The 22263-nt window shown below is 45.8% G+C and overlaps 1 protein-coding gene across 3 annotated transcripts in view; it reads left to right on the forward strand.

Annotated features, from left to right (window-relative positions):
• SCFD2 (sec1 family domain containing 2) overlaps nt 1-22263 on the forward strand; it is a 97523-nt gene that overhangs the window by 55401 nt on the left and 19859 nt on the right. The window contains exon 5 of one of the 3 annotated variants that reach the window (XM_066573084.1): nt 6344-6958. The exons of the other annotated variants lie outside the window; for them this stretch is intronic. Within the exon in view, the coding sequence (XP_066429181.1) occupies nt 6344-6466 (123 nt within the window). The 3' untranslated portion in view covers nt 6467-6958. Of the gene's footprint in view, nt 1-6343; nt 6959-22263 lie in introns of those variants that run through there. 3 annotated transcript variants of the gene reach the window in all.

The raw sequence follows: 22263 nt of genomic DNA on the forward strand, positions 1-22263 counted from the left end.
GTTTGAAGGGATGATGCCTGTTGCAGATCTGCAGCAGACTTCACAACTTTGTTTGAAGGGATGATGCCTGTTGCAGATCTGCAGCAGACTTCACAACTTTGTTTGAAGGGACGATGCCTGTTGCAGATCTGCAGCAGAATCCACTCCTGATGGTGCAGATTTTGACATGGATCTTTTGTACATTCAGTAAAGGCCAAGTGACTTTGAACATACTACTTTGCTAACATTGTGCTGGCCTCATGTTACAGTATGTATTACACTCTAGATTTCTATTTCCAGTATTGTAGAACTTGGCGTGGATCTCATGCTTTTTTTATAATAATAATCTTTATTTGTATAGCGCCAACTTATTCCGCAGCGCTTTCAGGCATGGATAAATGCAAAACAATACAACAATACAACAATTACAATGTGAGATACATTGGGTTAGACACAAATGGGTTGGGGGTGGTACAGGAGGTGCAAGGGGATGGGGAACACAGGCAATAGGAAATTTCATGTACAGATCATTTATTAGAAGGCAGGGAGGGGTGAGGGACTAGGTCAGGAGATTTGATATGCTTCCCTGAAGAGGTGCGTTTTTAAGGCACGTCTGAAATTTCGTGCATCGGGAATTGTCCGGATGCCTTGGGGTAGAGCATTCCAGAGGATGGGTGCTGCTCTGGTGAAGTCCTGTAGGCGAGCATGTGAGGTTCGTATTACAGGGGTGTTTAGTCTGAGTGTGTTAGCCGATCGGAGTGAGCGCGCTGGGTGGTGTACTGACAGTAGGGAGGCGATGTATGGTGGCGCAGCGCCATGCAGAGCTTTGTGACTGAGGTAGAGGAGTTAAAATTTAGTTCTGCAGTGGATGGGCAGCCAATGCAGCGACTGGCATAATGCAGAGGCGTCTTTTTTTAGGTTTTTACACAGAATTTCCCAATTTTTTTTATTTTTTTTTTAAATCACAGGAACCATACTCTTTACATGAAGCAACGTTGAGCGTTCAGTCTTTCTGAATATGTATCCTACATGTTATGTTTTAATTTAGAGTAGTTAAAGGGGTTGCCCATGGAGGTGTGATCCTCACACGGACCTGTCGTGTCAAAACCTCTACTTCTGACCTGGTTTCAACACTGGCTCACATGGCACGGACTCTGTCTGCCCCGTCACGTCATTGCAGGGGGCTGTCTGGTTACCGGACACCATCCCTTTAATAGAACTTCAAACAACTGAACAACCCCTGTAATAACTAAGCCAACCCCTTTCTCGATCATGGCTGATACGATGACAAAGAAGGTAGCTGGCTTAGCTAAGGGGAGCGGCCCCTGCAATGATAGCGCAGAGAGAGTCGCTACCGTATGACCCAGTTTTGGAACCATTTCGGAAGGGGAGGTTCTGATCAGTCAGATCGGAGTAAGGCTTCCACCTCACTGGACCGCCCCTTTTAATACAGTCATTCTTCTGAGGATAAAACTTCTAAAAGTGACGACACTCGTTTATCATCTTTGCTGTAACATAACGTTGCGGCAGGTTACAAGGCCACATTGTAGCGTTCCATCCCTTCCCATCAGCCACTTGAATCGGTTTGAAGACCTAAAACTAGTAAAACACCATAAAGACGTTCTTTCTGTAAAGTACTCAGTATTTCTCTAACTCTCAGGGCATTGCTCACGCGTGACGTTTTATTTCCTGTACAACTTTTTTTTTTAACCTTTTTTGTGTCTTTCATTGACTGTTGTTTTTGTGGAGGCGAGCGTTCTGCCCACGGCGCAGTATGGGACGTATCATCTTTTAGGGATTATTTCATATAATAATGACAACGAACACAAGGATTTATCAGGCAGATGTGTTCCATGTGCTGGACCGCTTCCCAGAAATAACCATTAAGAGTTTCATTAATTCCTTTTATCATTACTTTCTTTGTACTGGATGTGTACGATGCGAAGGCTCAGGACGGTAGGGGCTGGGAACCGTGTGGTTTTTCTGGTAAGCATTGAAGTCATCTCCCTCAGTATAGGTGATCTCACTCAGATAGGGCCGGGTCACAAAATGTTTTTCTTAGTTTAGTCAAGATTTCCACATTTAATTAAAAAAGGGAAAGAAAAAGTTGTCAGTCTATTTCTATTTATTTAGGCATTCCTTAAGGGCCTTTTACATGGACTGAATCGGGCACGAACGTCCAAACTAACGTTTAACCCTTTCCAATCCAATTTGTCTCCTGGTTTTCCTAGGGGGCTTACTCTTTTTCTGCCATTATACAACAGCGCTATATGCTGGCTAAAGCCAGTACTGCATGAGGTGACACACTGGATTGGCTCCAACAGAAGAGAGGCTGGCAATATACAGTAAGACAACCCTGACGGATGTCTTCCAACATCGGAGCTGTACAGCCTTAAATCATAATGTCTTCAGAGGTCAGACAGTGGATTGGAAAGGATTAACGACTTGTTCATACGGGCGCGAGGGTGTTTCTGTCAAGGTATACTGTCCCGAAAATCACAGGATCACAGAAAGAAGCCATCTATCAAAGATCTATTAAAACATGACTGTTATATAATCCTAAAAAAGAGATCACTATAACTATCCCTAATATACCCTCATATAAACCCTTGTGAAAAAGAAGCATTGGCTCTGATAACTGTAACCACTTGCTGAAATTTACCCATAAGAGGCCCTAAAGCACCTTATAATGTAGAAAGGAACACAAATCGGATGCACTAGGGGAAAAAGGCAACTTAAAGTATCATTAATTTATCTCACACTTCAAGCTGTTTTCAGACAGCTCCAGATATTGCACAGTGGCTCAGCTTGGTACTGCAGTCTGAATCCTGTTGAAATAAATAGGATTCAGCCTGCAGTACCAACCTGGGCCACTGCACCATGTATAGAGCTGTCTGAAAACAGCTAGAAGTGGAACAACCCCTTTAAGATGCCTTTTCTCCCCCTACTTGACCTGATTTGTGTTTCTTGCTACATTATATGGTGAAATAGGGCTTCCTAGAAGTAGGTTCCAACAAAGGGTTGCTCTTAAAGATTTTTTATAACGGATAGGATTAGTGTGTTTTTTAAGATTATGTAATAAAGTGATGTTTTAATATATCTTTGGTAGGGGGTTTCATTATGTACAGCAATTAGTCCCCCAGTGTATAGATCGGCTAGAATGATCTTGTTTAATTAAGTTATTACGTTTATTTGGGACAGAATATTCCGCAACAGTATTGTGGAATTTGCCGTCCTGGAATTTCGCGCCAAAATCGGCACAGCTAATTTCGGATTTTGTTGCAGAATTGTTGTCAGAACTCTCCGGTTTTCAATTCCGCATCAAAATCCACACATTAGCAGTGCAGATTGTGACGCTTAATATTCCGTAGGAGGGCGTATTCCTCAACGCTATTGCAGAATATTCCGGCTTCCATGTAAAAGGTCCCTTAAAATTTTAGAGTTCTTCTCTTCAGGGGGGTCTTGTGAATTCATTAAGACCATCTGAGTTTTACTTTGCTTTATGTCCTCTCAAGGAGTCAGTTTTTCAGTCAGCATAATGATATTATATGGACTGTACCATACAAGGTCTTTACAAGGGGAAACAAACTCCTATCACAGATCTCAGAGATGATTAGAGGCTCCTGTCACACGGTTATAATGTAGACTATGACAGTTCAAGCTCTCTCACTGTATACTGATTCTTAGATTCGTTGGGAGAATATAGAGAGTTATGATAATCGCACTGTCCTCCAAGCAGGCAGAGATGGCACTGTCTCTAGCTGGTCTTATGATGCTGTGTTGATGGACCAGGGCATTGCTAGCACAAGATAGAGGAAGAGTAAGCAGGGAAAAATTTTAATATCAAGATTGTATCAGATAGGAGGCTGCACCGCATGGAAGTGACTGCAATATAAGTGGGAGATGTTCAGAGTGCGACAGGCAATCAGGTGAGGGTTGCATGATGGAAAATTGTGTTTTCGCTGAAATGGTCTTTTAATTGCTCAATCATTGACCTATCTTAATTGTGCAAATGATCGGATGGCAAACTCTCATTTGTCTTCTGATTGTCTTGTTTACGTAAGTATACGAATGCTCACTGGTCGATTGGCCATCACCAGGTGTAAACGGGGGTATGAGGAGCTAACCAATGATACAGTAGCTGTATGGTCATATTAATGATCATCTTCCTCTATGCATGTGATCTTCTCTTGAGTGTGAACGGCAGTGAACAAATGTTGATTGACCTGCTTTGTCTATCGGTGCTTGTTCCAATGGGCTGATTCTTGACCCTTGTAAAACAATCCTTTGTTCTATCGCTGAAGCTCAATGACAACCAGTGTAGCCACCAATGCACAGTATTCTGCAGCGATGGGTCATGAAGAATCGCCGGTTTTCGAACAGGTTTGTCATTAAGGAGCCCAGCTTTTTCAGTGACTGATAGAACTAAGAAATGGCTGAATCTACGTTGTTACAAGTGGACAGATAAGTAAAACTCAAGGACGTATATTTTAAGGTAAATTCAGTTATCAGTTTGCCACATTTCATGCCAGAAATCCAAAACTGGCGGCAGGAAGACAACCCTGGAAAATGTTTAGTTGTCAAGTCAAGCAGAACAGCCAACACCCATAACCTCTCCTGCAATGTGAACCTAGGAGGGCTGTGTCCCTCACCAGCAGGCAGGACAAACACAGAGCTGGGAGAAATCTTCAGGCGTTCTTGAGTTTTCAGATAATGTTCCCAAGCAGCCCAGGTCTATATTAGCTGCTGTTTGCACTCAGTTTGAGCTCTATAAATTCAGATTCCCATGTACATTATCCTAATTTTCTTATGCCCTCCTGTTTGCAATCTGCTTACAGATGGGGGCATAGCCTAAAGGCCCATTCACACACGTGAAATTCGTTCAAACGATGGCATATGAGCGATAATCGTTGCGTGTAAACGCTGCCATAGTTCACTCCTTGTCTGAACGATGATTTTAAGGTGAGCATAAAATCCATCAATCAGCCGGAGAGAAAATATCAGGTATTGCATGCTGTGTTCTGCATGGGAAAACAATGGAGCTGTGTGCAGAGCTCAGACCTCATGCTGTGCTCTGCAAACAGCTCCCGGAGGCACTTTTACATGCAAATTAAGGTGATAAAGTGTTAATGGGTGTTTAGTGTCCATTAATACTTTATGTAAAACGGTTGCTAAAACTGTCAATCTTTCAATCATTTGAAAGATTGTCTTTGCACGTAAATAGGCCTTAAGTAGGCACTCTTCCAGTACTATATTGGCCGGGACCTCCTCTCCCACACTTCCCATGCTGCCTTGCTTAACTCAATTTCAGTGTTAAAAAAAAATTAATGCAAGTACATTACAAGATTGATAATAAACACAGGCTGTCAGGTGCGCAGAAGTTATGTGGAAAGTTAGGGTCCATTTCAACAGTAACTTAATTTGCTGTATGATCAGGCTCTAACTTGATCAGGAGCTTTGAAGGGGTTTACCCAAAAATGGATTTTTAACAAAAGTATGATTGGTGGGGGTTTCATCACTGAGAACCCCACTGATCCCAAGAACGGAGGTCCCGCGTCACCCTCTTTTCCTTACCGTGAGCTAATTGCACCACCCACAGTGAAATGGAGATTGAATTTTGAGCGTGAATGGTGCCACTCCATTCTTTTTAATAGGGCTGATGGAAATGGTAGAGAAGCACTCGGCTATCTCCGGCAGTCCCACTGAAGTTGAATTAAGCTGCATCATGCTTATGTGACTTGCTCAATTCAATCTCCTCCTCAGTGTAGGTGGTTCAGCGAGCCCACAGTGGAGCACTGGACCCCTGTTCTCAGGATCATGGGGGTTTCAGTTGTGAGACCCCTAACTATCAGACTTGTATCACCTATCCTGGGGTAAGGTGATAAAAGTCAATTTTGGGATAACGCCTTTAACAATAATGAAGGACCTTTTGTGTAGAGCCCAGGACCGAAAGATAGTCGGTCTTGAGAAGTCCTAGCTGAAAAAGTACTTCTAAATGTAAAGAACTGCGTAGTACATGTTTTATCTTTCATCACTTACCCTTGTGGTATAAAACCCACTGTAGACACTTCCATCTATCTTATTGCCATGTACATACATTATCGCCCATATTGTGTTCTTAACAGATATCTTAAAGAGCGTTGTTTCACTTTTTTAACATTTGGAAGTGAGCTATTGTGTATTGCATCCGCTTTACCAGAGAAGCTCAGGGGTGTCTCATGCCTGGAACCTGCCGCTAGGACAACCTGTTTAATTATATACTCTCCTACCACAAGTAATTGGACACCTGAGCAAGAAACAAAAGTAGTATTTATTTCCATATGTTAATACTTAGTGAGGCCTTTTTTGTCCCTAATCACATCAGGTACTCTCTGTGGCGTACTTTCTACTAACGTCTGATAGACTCCAGCTGGTATTTCCCTCCATTCATCCTGCAAACGATTGGCGAGTTCTCCCGAAGAAGTTACATCAACCGTTTCAAAAATAGTGCAAGGTGCGTGATCATTACAAAGTTGTGCAATGGCAGAACGTTGTGTGTAGTGACGAATCACACTACTCCATCTTCAAATCTGATGTATGTACCTGGGTGTGGAGGATGGCTGAGGAACACCTTTGGCCTGAGTGTGCTGTGGCAACCATTAATTATGGTGGGGGTTTCTTTATGGTCTGGGGATGTTTTACATGGCATGGTCTCAGTCTGTTGGTTATAGTGACAAAAACCATGAACATGGAGGTGTACCCTGACATCCTAGACAATAATGTGCTGCTGACAATGTGATAATCCTCTGGGAATGGTCGGCCATACTTCCAGCAAGACAACGGTCCTTGTCACAAATCTGATGCTGCTCTATCTTGGTTTGAGGATATGGATGTCCCACGATTGGACCGACTGCACAGTCCCGACCTGAACCCTACTAAACATCTTTGGGGTGACCTGGACTGTTGTGTCAGGAAAATATGAACAGCGTCCATCTTTGAGAGAACTTGCCAGACGTTTGCAAGATGAATGGAGGGAAATACCAGCTGAGGTGTATCAGACGTTAGAAGAAGGTATGCCACAGAGAGTATCTGATGTCATTAGGGCCAAAGGAGCCCCACTAAATATTATCATATGGAAATAAATACTACTTTTAATTCTTATTCTTGTGTCTAATTAATTTTGGTAGTATAGTGTGTCTTTTAGCGAAAACTTTGGACATCCTTACAGAAGTAGACATATACAAGCTGGGAAAGATACATTGCAGCAGATGTGAATATGTAGCACAGCAGAAATGTTTGGCAAGAGGCAGCTAAGCACGGAGTAGAACATGAGGGATAGAGGAGTACCGGCGGGGTAATGCTCAGACACAGGTTGTGTCATTTTAGATCTGAAGGTCTACAAGTGGCTTACAATAGTTTGTAGAATGCATACCTGCACCCGCTAAGAAGAATTGTTACTTATTGAGTTAGGCAGGCTCATTATAGCGGTACATCATGTGCGGCGGGCTCTTTAGTGGAGGGCGGCTGACACGGTCTCTTATGTCTCAGAATCATGTTTCATCTCCAAATCTTTGAACCGTTGGCTAAATAATGTTAAGTGTAATCATTGGCTCACTCTGTTCAACTCCGTAAATCAGATCACCTATCGCTAATCACAGGAACATAAGGAAACCATTTTTTAATTGAAGGGAGTTCATATGTCGCTGCACATGTTTTTCTAACTAACGTATGATGAGCTATTGGTAATACATTATCCGACTTGTACATGTTAATCTACATAGCTGCAGCTTTTGTAGCTGGTTCATGTTTAAAGGGATTTTCTTCTGAGACCAAAAAAAATTTGAAGTAGGCAATGGGTTAAAAAAAAAGATGTAGTATAAATGGCACTTAGTCCAGCATCGTGGTCCTAGGCCCGAGGGAGCTTGCAGTGGTCATGTGCCATTCATTGATCACATGATCATTGCAGCCAATTACTGGATTCAATGGTCATGTGCTGTTCATATCATTACCACCGCTGAAGCCAGGGATAAGCTGTAGCAGTCATGTGAAGAATGCACAGCTCATGACTGTTACAGAAGCTTCCAGGACTGGGGAGGCAGGGATTAGGGGGCCATAATAAGTGGGTGTCACAAATACGGATTTTGTGTGTCTAACAGTCACCAACCTGCACCCAGGGGCAGACCGCATGGTCAACTTATTAGCAGCTCCCCCCATCTTGCCCTAATGCAAGATGGAGCCCAGATTGCACCCTGCACGGCCCAACACACCTCGATGCCACCACTGACCATTTCTGACAGATAGGTCAGCCACCTCGGCTTCTACCAGCCGGCACACGGCTAATACACTTCAGGATTGTAGATCGCTTAAAGCATTCAAGGGCGACTAGTAATGTCTTAATTCGTAAAAGGGGTAGCAGTGCTCAGGTAAAAATATAAAAAAGGAGGTATTTACAAAAAGTGTATGGAGCACAAATACACACAAACCAGTGTGAGAAAGGAATAAAATAATAGAAAATAGCAGTCTATGAAGTTGTTTCACATAGTCCTGGGGCGCGGAGCACACGGGGAGGGAGTGGACAGCCTGCATTCAGATGCATCTCCCGGGTCTGATCATTTGAAGGGGGCACTCCCTTAGTTGTAAAGCCTTCTTTGAGTCACACCTCTGCATATACTCAGCACACCCAGTGAAGGATAGCAAAGATCTTCTGGATGGAAACCCAATTTAACGTTTCAGCCATATTTCTCTGGGAGGAAGAGGCACTCTAATAGGGAGGCTGTGGCTGCCATGTTTCATATCATGATTATACCTATATGTATTTACCAAGCATGATATACGACAGATGATTAGCTTTGCAGATGCTATTCTGTGGGTTCCGGGGGTCGCACAGCAGTGGGAGTGAATACACTGGGTCCGCGCTACATGTACTGTTCCGAAAATATAACCGCTGGTGGTCTGCGACCTTTCGATGGCCTAGAATCCCTGTTATTAATTCCTCCTATGTGGCACATAGTTTAATACTGTTATTAATCAATGCCTGGGTTGTGCATATTGGTCACAGGATGGAAGACAGATGGATCTAAAAAATGACATCCCATTGGAAGTTGGTAACTTGGTTAATATCACAATGAAGGGCTTCCTTGCTGGTCCCAGAAAGAGTAAGTTATATCAGAGACCCCCTCTGGTACAGGTGTGAACGGCAGTGGAGTGAATATTGATGAGCTCTGCTTGCAGAAAATACTAGAGATGAGCGAGCACCAAAATGCTCGGGTGCTCGTTACTCGAGACAAAATTTTCGCAATGCTCGAGGGTTCGTTTCGAGTAACGAACCCCATTGAAGTCAATGGGCGACCCTAGCATTTTTGTATATCGCCGATGCTCGCTAAGGTTTCCATTTGTGAAAATCTGGGCGATTCAAGAAAGTGATGGGAACGACACAGCAATGGATAGGGCAGGCGAGGGGCTACATGTTGGGCTGCATCTCAAGTTCTCAGGTCCCACTATTAAAGGGGTTGTCCCGCGCCGAAACGGGTTTTTTTTTTAATTCAATAGGCCCCCCGTTCGGCGCGAGACAAACCCAATGCATGTGTTAAAAAAAAAAACGTTTAGTACTTACCCGAATCCCCGCGCTGCTGCGACTTCTTCCTTACCTTACCAAGATGGCCGCCGGGATCTTCACCCACGATGCACCGTGGGTCTTCTCCCATGGTGCACCGTGGGCTCTGTGCGGTCCATTGCCGATTCCAGCCTCCTGATTGGCTGGAATCGGCACACGTGACGGGGCGGAGCTACGAGGACCAGCTCTCCGGCACGAGCGGCCCCATTCACCAGGGAGAAGACCGGACTGCGCAAGCGCGTCTAATCGGGCGATTAGACGCTGAAATTAGACGGCACCATGGAGACGGGGACGCTAGCAACGGAACAGGTAAGTGAATAACTTCTGTATGGCTCATAATTAATGCACGATGTACATTACAAAGTGCATTAATATGGCCATACAGAAGTGTATAACCCCACTTACTTTCGCGGGACAACCCCTTTAAGCCACAATAGCGGCAAGAGTGGGCCCCCCCCTCCCAACAATTTTTACTTCTGAAAAGCCCTCATTAGCAATGCATACCTTAGCTAAGCACCACACTACCTCCAACAAAGCACAATCACTGCCTGCATGACACTCCGCTGCCACTTCTCCTGGGTTACATGCTGCCCCCCCCCCCCCCCCCCCCCCGCGCACGACCCAGTGTCCACAGCACACACCAAAGTGTCCCTGCGCAGCCTTCTGCTGCCCTCATGCCACGCCACACATGTCTATTTATAAATGCGTCTGCCATGAGGAGGAACCGCGGGCACACACTGCAGAGGGTTGGCACGGCTAGGCAGCGACCCTCTTTAAAAGGGGCAGGACGATAGCCCACAATGCTGTACAGAAGCAGTGAGAAATATAATCCTGTGCCACCGCCATCAGGAGCTGCACACGTAGGCATAGCAATGGGGAACCTATGTGCCACACACTATTCATTCTGTCAAGGTGGCTGCATGCCCCAGTCAGACTGCGTTTTTTTATAAATAGTCACAGGCAGGTACAACTCCACAATGGGAATTCCGTGTGCACCCACAGCATGGGTGGCTTCCCTGGAACCCACCGGCTGTACATAAATGTATCCCATTGCAGTGCCTTGGACAGCAGAGCTAACGTCGGATTAAATGCAGGTGGGCTTCGGCCCAAACTGCATGCCCCAGTCAGGCTCGAGTTTTTTATAAGTATACACAGGCACGTACATCTCCCTAATGGGAAGTCCATGTGGACCGACAGCATGGGTGGGTCCCAGGAAGCCACTGGCGGTACATAAATATATCCCATTGCAGTGCCCAGCACAGCTGATGTAACGTCAGCTTTAATGCAGGTGGGCAAAAAATTAATTGGATTACACTATAGGCGAGGGCCCAAAAAAATTGGTGTACCAACAGTACTAATGTACCTCAGAAAAATTGCCCATGCCCAACCAAGAGGGCAGGTGAAACCCATTAATCGCTTTGGTTAATGTGGCTTAATTGGTAACTAGGCCTGGAGGCAGCCCAATTAAAATAAAAAATTGGTTCAGGTGCAAGTTTCAACGCTTTAATGAGCATTGAAACGTATAAAAATTGTTTACAAAAATTATATGACTGAGCCTTGTGGGCCTAAGAAAAATTGCCCGTTCGGCGTGATTACGTCAGGTTTCAGGAGGAGGAGCAGGAGGAGGAGGATGAATAGAATACACAGATTGATGAAGCAAAAAGGTCCCCGTTTTTGATGGTGATAGAGAACAATGCTTCCATCCGCGGGTGCAGCCTACGTATTGCTTAGGTATCGCTGCTGTCCGCTGGTGAAGAAGAGCAGTCTGGGGAAATCCAGGCTTTGTTCATCTTGATGAGTGTAAGCCTGTCGGCACTGTCGGTTGACAGGCGGGTACTCTTATCCGTGATGATTCCCCCAGCCGCACTAAACACCCTGTCTGACAAGACGCTAGCCGCAGGACAAGCAAGCACCTCCAGGGCATACAGCGCGAGTTCAGGCCACGTGTCCAGCTTCGACACCCAGTAGTTGTAGGGGGCAGAGGTGTCACCGAGGACGGTCGTGCGATCGGCTACGTACTCCCTCACCATCCTTTTACAGTGCTCCCGCCGACTCAGCCGTGACTGGGGAGCGGTGACACAGTCTTGCTGGGGAGCCATAAAGCTGGCAAAGGCCTTGGAGAATGTTCCCCTGCCTGCGCTGTACATGCTGCCTGATCTCTGCGCCTCCCCTGCTACCTGGCCCTTGGAACTGCACCTTCTGCCACTAGCGCTGTCGGATGGGAATGTTACCATCAGTTTGTCCGCCAGGGTCCTGTGGTATAGCATCACTCTCGAACCCCTTTCCTCTTCGGGTATGAGAGTGGAAAGGTTCTCCTTATACCGTGGGTCGAGCACTGTGTACACCCAGTAATCCGTAGTGGCCAGAATGCGTGTAACGCGAGGGTCTCGAGAAAGGCATCCTAACATGAAGTCAGCCATGTGTGCCAGGATACCTGTACGCAACACATGGCTGTCCTCACTAGGAAGATCACTTTCAGGATCCTCCTCCTCCTCCTCAGGCCATACACGCTGAAAGGATGACAGGCAAGCAGCATGGGTACCCTCAGCAGTGGGCCAAGCTGTCTCTTCCCCCTCCTCCTCATGCTCCTCCCCCTCTTCCTCAACGCGCTGAGATATAGACATGAGGGTGCTCTGACTATCCAGCGACATACTGTCTTCCCCCGCCTCCGTTTCCGAGTGCAAAGCGTCTGCCTTTATGCTTTGCAGGGAACTTCTCAAGAGGCATAGCAGAGGAATGGTGACGCTAATGATTGCAGCATCCCTGCTCACCATCTGGGTAGACTCCTCAAAGTTTCCAAGGACCTGGCAGATGGCTGCCAACCAGGCCCACTCTTCTGTAAAGAATTGAGGAGGCTGACTCCCACTACGCCGCCCATGTTGGAGTTGATATTCCACTATAGCTCTACGCTGCTCATAGAGTCTGGCCAACATGTGGAGCGTAGAGTTCCACCGTGTGGGCACGTCGCACAGCAGTCGGTGCACTGGCAGATTAAACCGATGTTGCAGGGTCCGCAGGGTGGCAGCGTCCGTCTTGGACTTGCGGAAATGTGCGCTGACCCGGCGCACCTTTCTGAGCAGGTATGACAAGTGTGGGTAGCTTTTCAGAAAGCGCTGAACCACCAAATTAAAGACATGGGCCAGGCATGGCACGTGCATGAGGCTGCCGAGCTGCAGAGCCGCCACCAGATTACGGCCGTTGTCACACACGACCATGCCCGGTTGGAGGCTCAGCGGCGAAAGCCAGCGGTCGGTCTGCTCTGTCAGACCCTGCAGCAGTTCGTGGGCCGTGTGCCTCTTATCTCCTAAGCTGAGTAGTTTCAGCACGGCCTGCTGACGCTTGCCCACCGCTGTGCTGCCACGCCGCGCGACACCGACTGCTGGCGACCTGCTGCTGCTGACACATCTTAATTGCGAGACAGAGGTTGCGTTGGAGGAGGAGGAGGAGGGTGGTTTAGTGGAGGAAGCATACACCGCCGCAGATACCAGCACCGTGCTGGGGCCCGCAATTCTGGGGGTGGGTAGGAAGTGAGCGGTCCCAGGCTCTGACTCTGTCCCAGCCTCCACTAAATTCACCCAATGTGCCGTCAGGGAGATATAGTGGCCCTGCCCGCCTGTGCTTGTCCACGTGTCCGTTGTTAAGTGGACCTTGGCAGTAACTGCGTTGGTGAGGGCGCGTACAATGTTGCGGGAGACGTGGTCGTGCAGGGCTTGGACGGCACATCGGGAAAAGTAGTGGCGACTGGGAACCGAGTAGTGGGTGTGGGTGCAGGCCGGTAGGCACTCGTGCCTGTGTCCTCAGAGGGGGGTTGGATCTCAGTGGCAGGTTGGGGCACAGGGGGAGAGGCAGTGGTGTAAACCGGAGCGGTGAACGGCCTTCATCCCACCTTGTGGGGTGCTTGGCCATCATATGCCTGCGCATGCTGGTGATGGTGGCTCCCCAGCTGATCTTGGCGCGACAAAGGTTGCACACCACTGTTCGTCGGTCGTCAGGCGTCTCTGTGAAAAACTGCCATACCTTAGAGCACCTTGGCCTCTGCAGGGTGGCATGGCGCGAGGGGGCGCTTTGGGAAACAGTTGGTGGATTATTCGGTCTGGCCCTGCCTCTACCCCTGGCCACCGCACTGGCTCGGCCTGTGCCCACACCCTGACTTGGGCCTCCGCGTCCTCGCCCGCGTCCACGTCCTCTAGGCCTACCCCTACCCCTACCCCTCAGCATGCTGTATTACCAGTAGTGCAGAAACAGAACGTTGTAATTAAATGTGCCGCTTATTGGCCTGTGGTTGGAGGCTGACTTCGCTTACGGAACGCACAGCAGAGCCAGGAAAGAATTTTGCGCAAGCCTGCTGTAACACTTAGCTGGCTGCGTATGAATTAGGACAACTACCCCCAGCAGAGACCCAGTACACTGAGGACAGTCACAGGCAGCCCAAATAGATTTTTTTCCCCAAATGTTTTTGGAAAGGCCCACTGCCTATATACACTAAATATGTCTTCTGTCCCTGCCTCACCACTACTGGCCCTGGACAATGTAAAATTACTGCAGGACGCAATGCTCTGCACGGCCAATATACAAAAAAAAAAAAAAGTGCAACACTGCAAAAAGCAGCCTCCACACTACTGCACACGGTTAGATGTGGCCCTAAGAAGGACCGTTGGGGTTCTTGAAGCCTAAAATAACTCCTAATGCTCTCCCTATAGCAACTCCAGCAAGACAGCACTTTCCCTGAAAAATGTCAGAATGCATCTGTGGCGAGCCGCGGGAGGGGCCGATTTATATACTCGGGTGACACCTGATCTCGCCAGCCACTCACTGCAGGGGGGTGGTATAGGGCTTGAACGTCGCAGGGGGAAGTTGTAATGCCTTCCCTGTCTTTCTATTGGCCAGAAAAGCGCGCTAACGTCTCAGAGATGAAAGTGAAAGTAACTCAAACATCGCGTGGTGCTCGCCTCTAGTAACGAGCATCTCGAACACGCTAATACTCGAATGAGTATCAAGCTCGGACGAGTACGTTCGCTCATCTCTACACCTGACCATCTGTCAACCGAGCTTTTCCCAGACCAGATAGGTGGGCGATTGACATGCAAAGATGGGTGACGCTCTACCAGTATCATTTCATCACAGTGAGGTTGTTTTTTTTTTTTTGTTTTGTTTTTTAAACTTTAGTACATTTTTTCAACTTTAGTACATTTACAGGTCATATATATATTTTTTTTCTCAAGTCTTGGAAAAGTTCAGCGTGTTTTGTCAGGGTCAGTACCAAAGGATCCTCCAGTGGGTTCAAACTTAAAGGAGTTATTCGTGATAAAGCCTTTAGAAGGGGGTCGCCCAGTGTGTAAACATAATAAAGAGCTCATATAGCTTTTAGTCACCTTTTCCCACCCGTCCTCCATCAGCGGCTCTGGTGTCCCTACTGACATCATTCTTGCAGTTTGCAGACAGCCTGACCCATCTCCAAACAAGCTGTTGCCAATGGCAGTGCTCGGTGACATTCTGCAGCGACTGGTTTATGGGGCATCACAGGCTGACTGCAGCCTGTAAACCAACACAGTGACTATCGGAGCCGCCGGCGGGGACGAGTGGGGAGAGGTGAGTATGAGCTCTTTATTGTGCTTACACACTTGGGAAACAACTTTCTAAAAAAAACTTTATCTTGGACAACGCCTTTAATATTGGCCATGTAAAAATAAACTATTCCATTTGGAGCCAAGCAATACCTCACCGGGCTGGGGACGTCTCACAGTCTCGCTATTGGGTGACAGCAGGCAGAGTCCATTTACTCAGTCCAAAACCTGCTGTTCTCTCCAAGCAGCCCATCTGCTCTCGCCGTCTCTGTGGTTCTCACTGCTTCCCCTCTGCTGCTTCCTGCAGTCTCCAGCTCTGCAGGCTATTGCGCCTCCTTCTGGCAGCTCTCAGCAGCACCTCAGCTCTATTACACATTCCATGCACTTTGCCTGAGGCACAGCAGAAATTTCCTTGTACCGTATACCTCAGGCATCAGCCAATCACTAAGAGTCCACTAGACATGCTCACTTCTGCCACACCAAAATTTGGTGCAAATTTTAGCACACGCAAGATTTTGATGCTTTTCATAGTCCATTGTCGTGGCAGCAATTTAACCGTTTAGGGTAACCCCTTACAGTCTGGATGGAGACATAGTTGTGCATAGAGGCTGTGGACACACAATGGTAAAAGATTTTTAATTAAGTGTATTTATAAAGTTTGCAAAAGTGCCTAAATCCTTGAAAAGCATTAATTACTTAAAAAAGGGAGGAGCACATGCTGTGTAATTAAATAAAAGAAAACAAAGTATCTGTTCAGTTCCCTGCTGATCCAGCTCAGAAGTTTTGACACTTGGCCACTGCTCTTTGCTTGTAACACTACATCATTGCTGACCGGTTGTGTGCAAAGAAGGATGGGACATCGTCAGAGCTTCTGTGCTGTACCAGTGGGGGATTGAATACAGGTGAGTTCTGAGTTTTTTTGTTGTTTTTTTTGGGGGGGGGGGGGGAGGGGGTGTTGTCTTTCAAGAAGTCAGATAATCCTTGGAAAGGATATTTATGCTACCCGCATCATGGAGAACGCCAAACCTTCGACAGTCATCCACATTACAGACAGCTATGCTTTTTATTTGAAATGCTTTGGTGTTTCCAAGTCAAAATAGTTTAGAAAGGAGCTAGCTACGGGGAGAAGAGTCATCGGGGTGGCTCCTTGCCAAACTTGGATAGATGGACAGGTCCCTCCGTATTTGGGCATAGGGAAAGACCTGTCAATCTAGCCAAGCAGGATGGAGAAAAGTCAGCGGGGAGCCGCCTCCAGGACTCTTCTTTCTTTTCTCATCTCCATTTTAAACCGTTTTCTCTGAAACGCCGCAGAGTAAAACAGCCGTCTGTAATGTAGGTGCCTATTGGCATTTCATCCTGCCCATGGTCTGGGTAGCATAAATCTGGCAGGTGCTTTTAATGATAAAGTCCGTGACCCAGAGCAGAACCTGGAATGTGTTGACGTAGCCTAGGTGAGATATTGTTCTTGTGCCTTTTTGACCCCTGAGTTGATATTGTACATTTTCTTTTTGCATTCTTTAATTTTTCCATCTTGTGAATGAAGAAAGCCGTAGATAATGACCTCATATGGGAGAGACTGGAAACAACTGGGTGGGGTTCCCACATTCAAAGTCAAAACAAGCACAAAACTCAGTCCCTTACGGACACCGAAATGGATGCAAGCAATTCATCTCTGCCAGGGTTTAGAAGAGAAATGAAAATTGTCACGTTGTAGGTTAGCTAAGGAAAACAAAGTGGATTTTGCAAACAGAGCATACAAGAAATGTTTTATGACTTCAGTACTTTGCCCTGTCAGGATGCTTAGAGCGGGTTATAGTTACTTTAGACAGTAGGTATTTTCAGCATTATTTTATGTTTTGGAGTGTGCACTTCAGATCATGGAAAATGACATTGTGTGGCCAATGCGGTTTTAAGCACAGACATAAAAAGCTTCCTGAGACACATAGGAAAATATGCAGATCCCAAGTAAGACAGTAACTAAGTCGCAGTCACCATTTCAGGAAAATCGGAGAAAATGAAATGCACACTAAACTTAAAAATAAATGCTAAAGGTAGACCGTACATAGTCTGGTGAACACTGTATGTCAGTTTATCTGTAGGATTTTCTGCATGTTCCTGAAACAAATAGTCTTACAGAAATCCTGCAGTTTCTGCTAGGGAAGGGTTGAGTGGGTGTGGATTAACAGTCTTATGCTGCAGACAGTGCAGAGGGGGGAGGCTCCTGCTGCAGCCAGAAATGGGGCAGGGGGAGGAGGCAGGACTTAGCTGATCTCCTGGACACTCAGGGAATATTTATTGATAGATTTCTCGTGTATATTACATTTGGAATATGTGAAAAGGGAGGAGACACAGATTAGAAAACTCTTTGACAGTGAGGGGGATCAATGAGTGCAACAGGTTGCCATGCGAGGTGGTGAGTTTTCCTTCAATGGAAGTCGTCAAACAAAGGCTGGACAAATCTGTCTGGGATGATTTAGTGAATCCTGCACTGAGCATGGGGTTGGAGCTGACGACCCTGGAGGTCCCTTACAACTGTACCATTCTATGCATGCCCCTTTTCAGAAATGATGCCCCCATTTTTCTAATTTAGAAATAATTACCACGTTTGCTCCCTTTTAGAAATAATACCCCCATTTGCCTCTTTTCAGAAATGCTCCCATTTGAAAATAATGCCCCTATTCACCTGTGAAAAATTCTGTCCCAAATGTCCCCTTGTATGTAATTAAAATTAAAAAAAAACATTCGATACTCTCGTCCCATGTCACTCCATGGCAGCTGTAATGGGCATGTAGTCCCCTGCTGACTTCCGCGTCGTGAGGGCATGTGACCATCACAAGATCGCTGAGGTCGAGCATTGACTGTACAAGGTGAATGCCAGCAGGGGACCGCATGCCTATTACAGCTGCCGGATATGACTTAGAGAATCCTGTATTGAGCAGGGGGTTGGACCTGACAACCCTGGCACTATACGCGGTATTGTCTGTCTTTGACTGCTGACACTCATCTGAAGCAACCGTGATCGTATTTCTCCCCAGGACCGGAAGGAAGTTCTATTACCTACAGTTGTTGTTCTGTCGTCCCTTCAATTCACTCGTTACAGGTCCCATTTTCAGCCACGCACAATGGCTGACACAATCTTCGGACTACCTTATCCTTATAGTACATTGGTAGTGTTAGATTACCAATGCACAATACTTGTTCCCTGATTTGCTAGAGCTGCCCACATGATCAGCAATGGCCAATTGGAAAGCAGCGCATTAGAGATTACTGCAGCGATCTTGGACGGCTGAAAATAGGGCTCAGGACTGTCAGATCGGGGGGGGGGGGGGGGGGGCAGAGAACGACTGCCGGTAATATACCCCCTCCCTCTCCTTTCTGAGACAGTTTAATCCCAAAACTGGATCGGCACTTTAATGTCACTGATTTATTGTTAATCCGCATATATTAAGTGTATCAAATGTGGCAGATTGCAAAATAATTGGGACAATGGTAATTAGCAAAATTCTATGTGAAATTCGAGTTCATAATGATGCAATCACTCACAGTTTAGCGTAAATAAGTATTAGTTTTCCTAATTACAGCCGTAAACCTCAGTGTTAAATGACTGCAAGACAAGGCGAAAAGTCACGCACTCCGAAAGGGTATTAAGTATCCACAGAACGGGGGAAAGTCTCCGACACGAATATAAACACCATAATTGATGCTGTCAACTGTGACCTACATTATACTTTTTGCACTGGGTCAAGTTGGTTGTATGTGTTTTTGCTACCGTATAACTTAGCCAAAAATACCATTATTCTGATGTGTTTAAAAGGGGTTTTCTAGGGAAATACTATTGATGACCTATCATCAGAATAGGTCATCAATAGTTGATCGGCCGGGGTCTGTCACTCTGAACCCCAACCGATCAGCTGAGCGGGCGCATGCTGTCAGCGCCACAATAACACTCTATACCTCTGTGTAGTGGCCAGCACTTTTAACTGCAGGCACGGCTCTCATTATAGTCAACGCAAGCTGATTAACGAATCTCCTTCTTTTCTGCTATAGTCATGTCAATGCGAGCTGGTGCACGGAGGAGCCTATCCTATGGGCAGGCCTCCCTTGTACTCGCAGGCCCACTACTCCTTCCTGTACTTCCAAGTGTCTTAAGTGCTGTCAGTCGTGAGATTTCAAAGGGAACTTGTCTTCAAGTTGTACTTTTACAGAACATATTTTGGTAAACATTTTCATCAATTCCTACCTTGAAAAATATGGTATAAATTTTTTCCATGCCGCATGTAAATCCATGACTAGTAGTCCGGTGGGCTGTCCGGACTGTTTCTCCTTGCTAGACTAGGTCTCCTTTGCTGTCCCCCTCTGGCATTGTGTTGTAGATGACGTAGCAGACTGGGGGGTATGTACGGGATAGCCCAGCACAGGGCATGCACAGTTCATCTGAACACTTTTTGGGCAGATTTGCCAGATTGAACTGCACATGCGTGGTTAATTTCCTACTTCCTGATCTATCATCAGTGGCACTCATGCCTCCTATGTCATCCCATCACAGTGCCAGAGAGCGGGGAGTTAGGGGATGTTGTCCAACCAGTTGACAGTTAGGCCAGACCACCAGACACTGCCAGGCCAGCCCACTGGACTACTCGTCCTGAATTTACATTCGGCACAGGAAAAGTTTATACCGTCTTTTTCAGAGTATGAGTTGATCAAAGCATTTACCAAAATGTTTTATAAAGCACAATATTTCATTTCTTTTATCGGTGCAGCCGGTTTTATGCACACAAAAATGATGACCAGTTCTCTCTTAGGGCTTCTGCCCACAGACGGATATTTGCTGCGGAACTCGAAGTGGGAAATCGATTCTTTCTGCACACTTGTGGAAACCAATTATGGTTAAAATCAATGGAAGCCATCCGATCTGTGGCCCTTCTGCAATCCCATTGCAGAAAGGCTGCGGATTCTGCATCATTGCTAGGCAATGACGTGGGAAAAGCAGGAGTTTAAAATAAAAAAACCTGCACTGCGCATGTCTGACAGCTTGCCATGTGGACCATCCCCAGTACAGACGAAAAATGAAAGTAACAGGTACGCTCGGACGCCGCTGCTCCCAAAGCCGGATTCTGCTGAGGGATTCCACATGCGGAATCCATCCCTGCCAAGTGCAGGCGGTCTTTATAGGAAGTGTCAACTTCAAATATTAGTCATTTTGTAACCGAATTTGGAACACTTTCAATATTTAGGGGTATTGGACATGCAACATGCTGTCACCCAAATACTGTACTATTATTTATTTCCCGTTTTTATATTCTCTATTAATTTCCTCAAACACTTGTTTGATGGAAGGTCTCATAGGTAAGACCTTCACCTATAAGCAAGCTATGCCCTATCCAGTGGATTAGGGGATAACTTGTAATTGTGGAACAACAAAAGCCATTGAAAAGCTATTGAAAGGGCAAGAAAATGTTCGGTGCGACAGCTTAATGCGTTTTAGTGTCAACCTAAACTTTGCTATATCTGTAGTTGTAAAAATGAGCCAGGCTCATTGAGAGGCGTCCGCTGTGCAGACTCTCCCCAGCCTGCTAGGCTTAACTGACCTCTCCCTATTTGTGCATAAGGAATGATTGGCCGATCAAACCGGGCAGGAAGTCTAGCACATGCCTACTGGACTCCTTATTGACTCTCCTCTCCATTCCCAGTTCGTGAAAAGCCCAATGGTTACTTTGAAGCCCAGCCGCATTTTACAGTAAAACATAGCTATTTAAGAGCTTGTCCCGATGGCATGGTGCTCGTGGTTCGGACTTCAAAAAGCCCGTAATCGGTTGCATTTTTGAAGTGTAGGAGTGTATGAGAATACTAAGGTTACGGAGCTCGAGGCCTTGTAATGATATGTTTATACAGTATTTTAGTTTTAGGTAGAAGGCCATCAGAAGAAGTCTTATACTAAACCTCATCTGCTTAGCACATGGGCAATATGTCTTATCATCTTGAAACTACCGCAAACAACTGTATGACTTCATAATGAGTTTACAGATGTCATTAATTGCTTGCTCCCCACAGATAGTGTTTTATCAAAGACATAGAAGGTTGATAGTTAGACTACATGCTTCTATTTAATGGTGTAACAAGATTGCTGGAGATTAAAGGCCCTTTTACACACAACAATTATCCCTCAAAATTCGTTTAAAAGCCATCTTTTGAGAGATAATCGTTGTGTGTAAAATTGTGCCCATCGTACACAATACCGTGCACTTTTCGTCCATCGCTGAGTTCACCTCAGCTTAAAATCCATCGCGCTGATTAGACGGACCGCATGCTGAGTTCTCTGCAACGCTGATAACATTTTTTAACAGCTGTTAACAGCCTCTGTCCCACTGGAGAACAATAGCAATGTATTTAGAGAACAGACCACCTGCTGTTCTCTAAATACATGCAATGAAGTACTAAAGGGCTGATTAGCCCATTAGTACCTATGCAAAATGATCGCCCAACATTGTCAGTTTCTGACGAATTTTGATCTGTGTATGTAAATGCACCTTATGTTTTTCAGTGTGACGCCACTTTTTCCTAAGAAAGCGGCAGCATAAATTTTTCCTATTTATGACATAATCAATGCTCATACCAAATTTCAAGTTTCTATGACAAGGGGAAGTGAGAGAATTAGATTCCGTACGTAAAATTTGGACGCTAATTCTTTTGCACTTAGAATTGAATAATTGAGTTGGGACCCATTAACTTTTCCTATTTTGAACATAATCTATGCTTGTGCCAAAGTTCATGTTTCTATGACATCGGGAAGTTGGAGAATTAGTAGTCAGTCAGTCAGTGAGGGCTTTTGTCTTTATATATATATATACTAGCTGATATACCCGGCTTCGCCCGAGTTAATTTGGTACTGGTGTTTATCTGGTGTTCACACGGAAATCTTGGTTACTTTAGAGATATCGGAAAAACATATGTTCACCATTTTGCATAGTTCTCTGTGTTACCCAGGAAACACCATGGGAGGTAACCATGCAACGTTTCCTTTATATAAAATGACATCAGGAAGTGAGTGAATTAGATTCCATACGTAAAATGTGGACGCTAATTCTTTTGCGCATAGAATTGAATAATGGAGTTGGGACCTATTAGCTT

This window comes from Eleutherodactylus coqui, chromosome 7, assembly GCF_035609145.1.
Source record: "Eleutherodactylus coqui strain aEleCoq1 chromosome 7, aEleCoq1.hap1, whole genome shotgun sequence".
Taxonomy (NCBI): domain Eukaryota; kingdom Metazoa; phylum Chordata; class Amphibia; order Anura; family Eleutherodactylidae; genus Eleutherodactylus; species Eleutherodactylus coqui.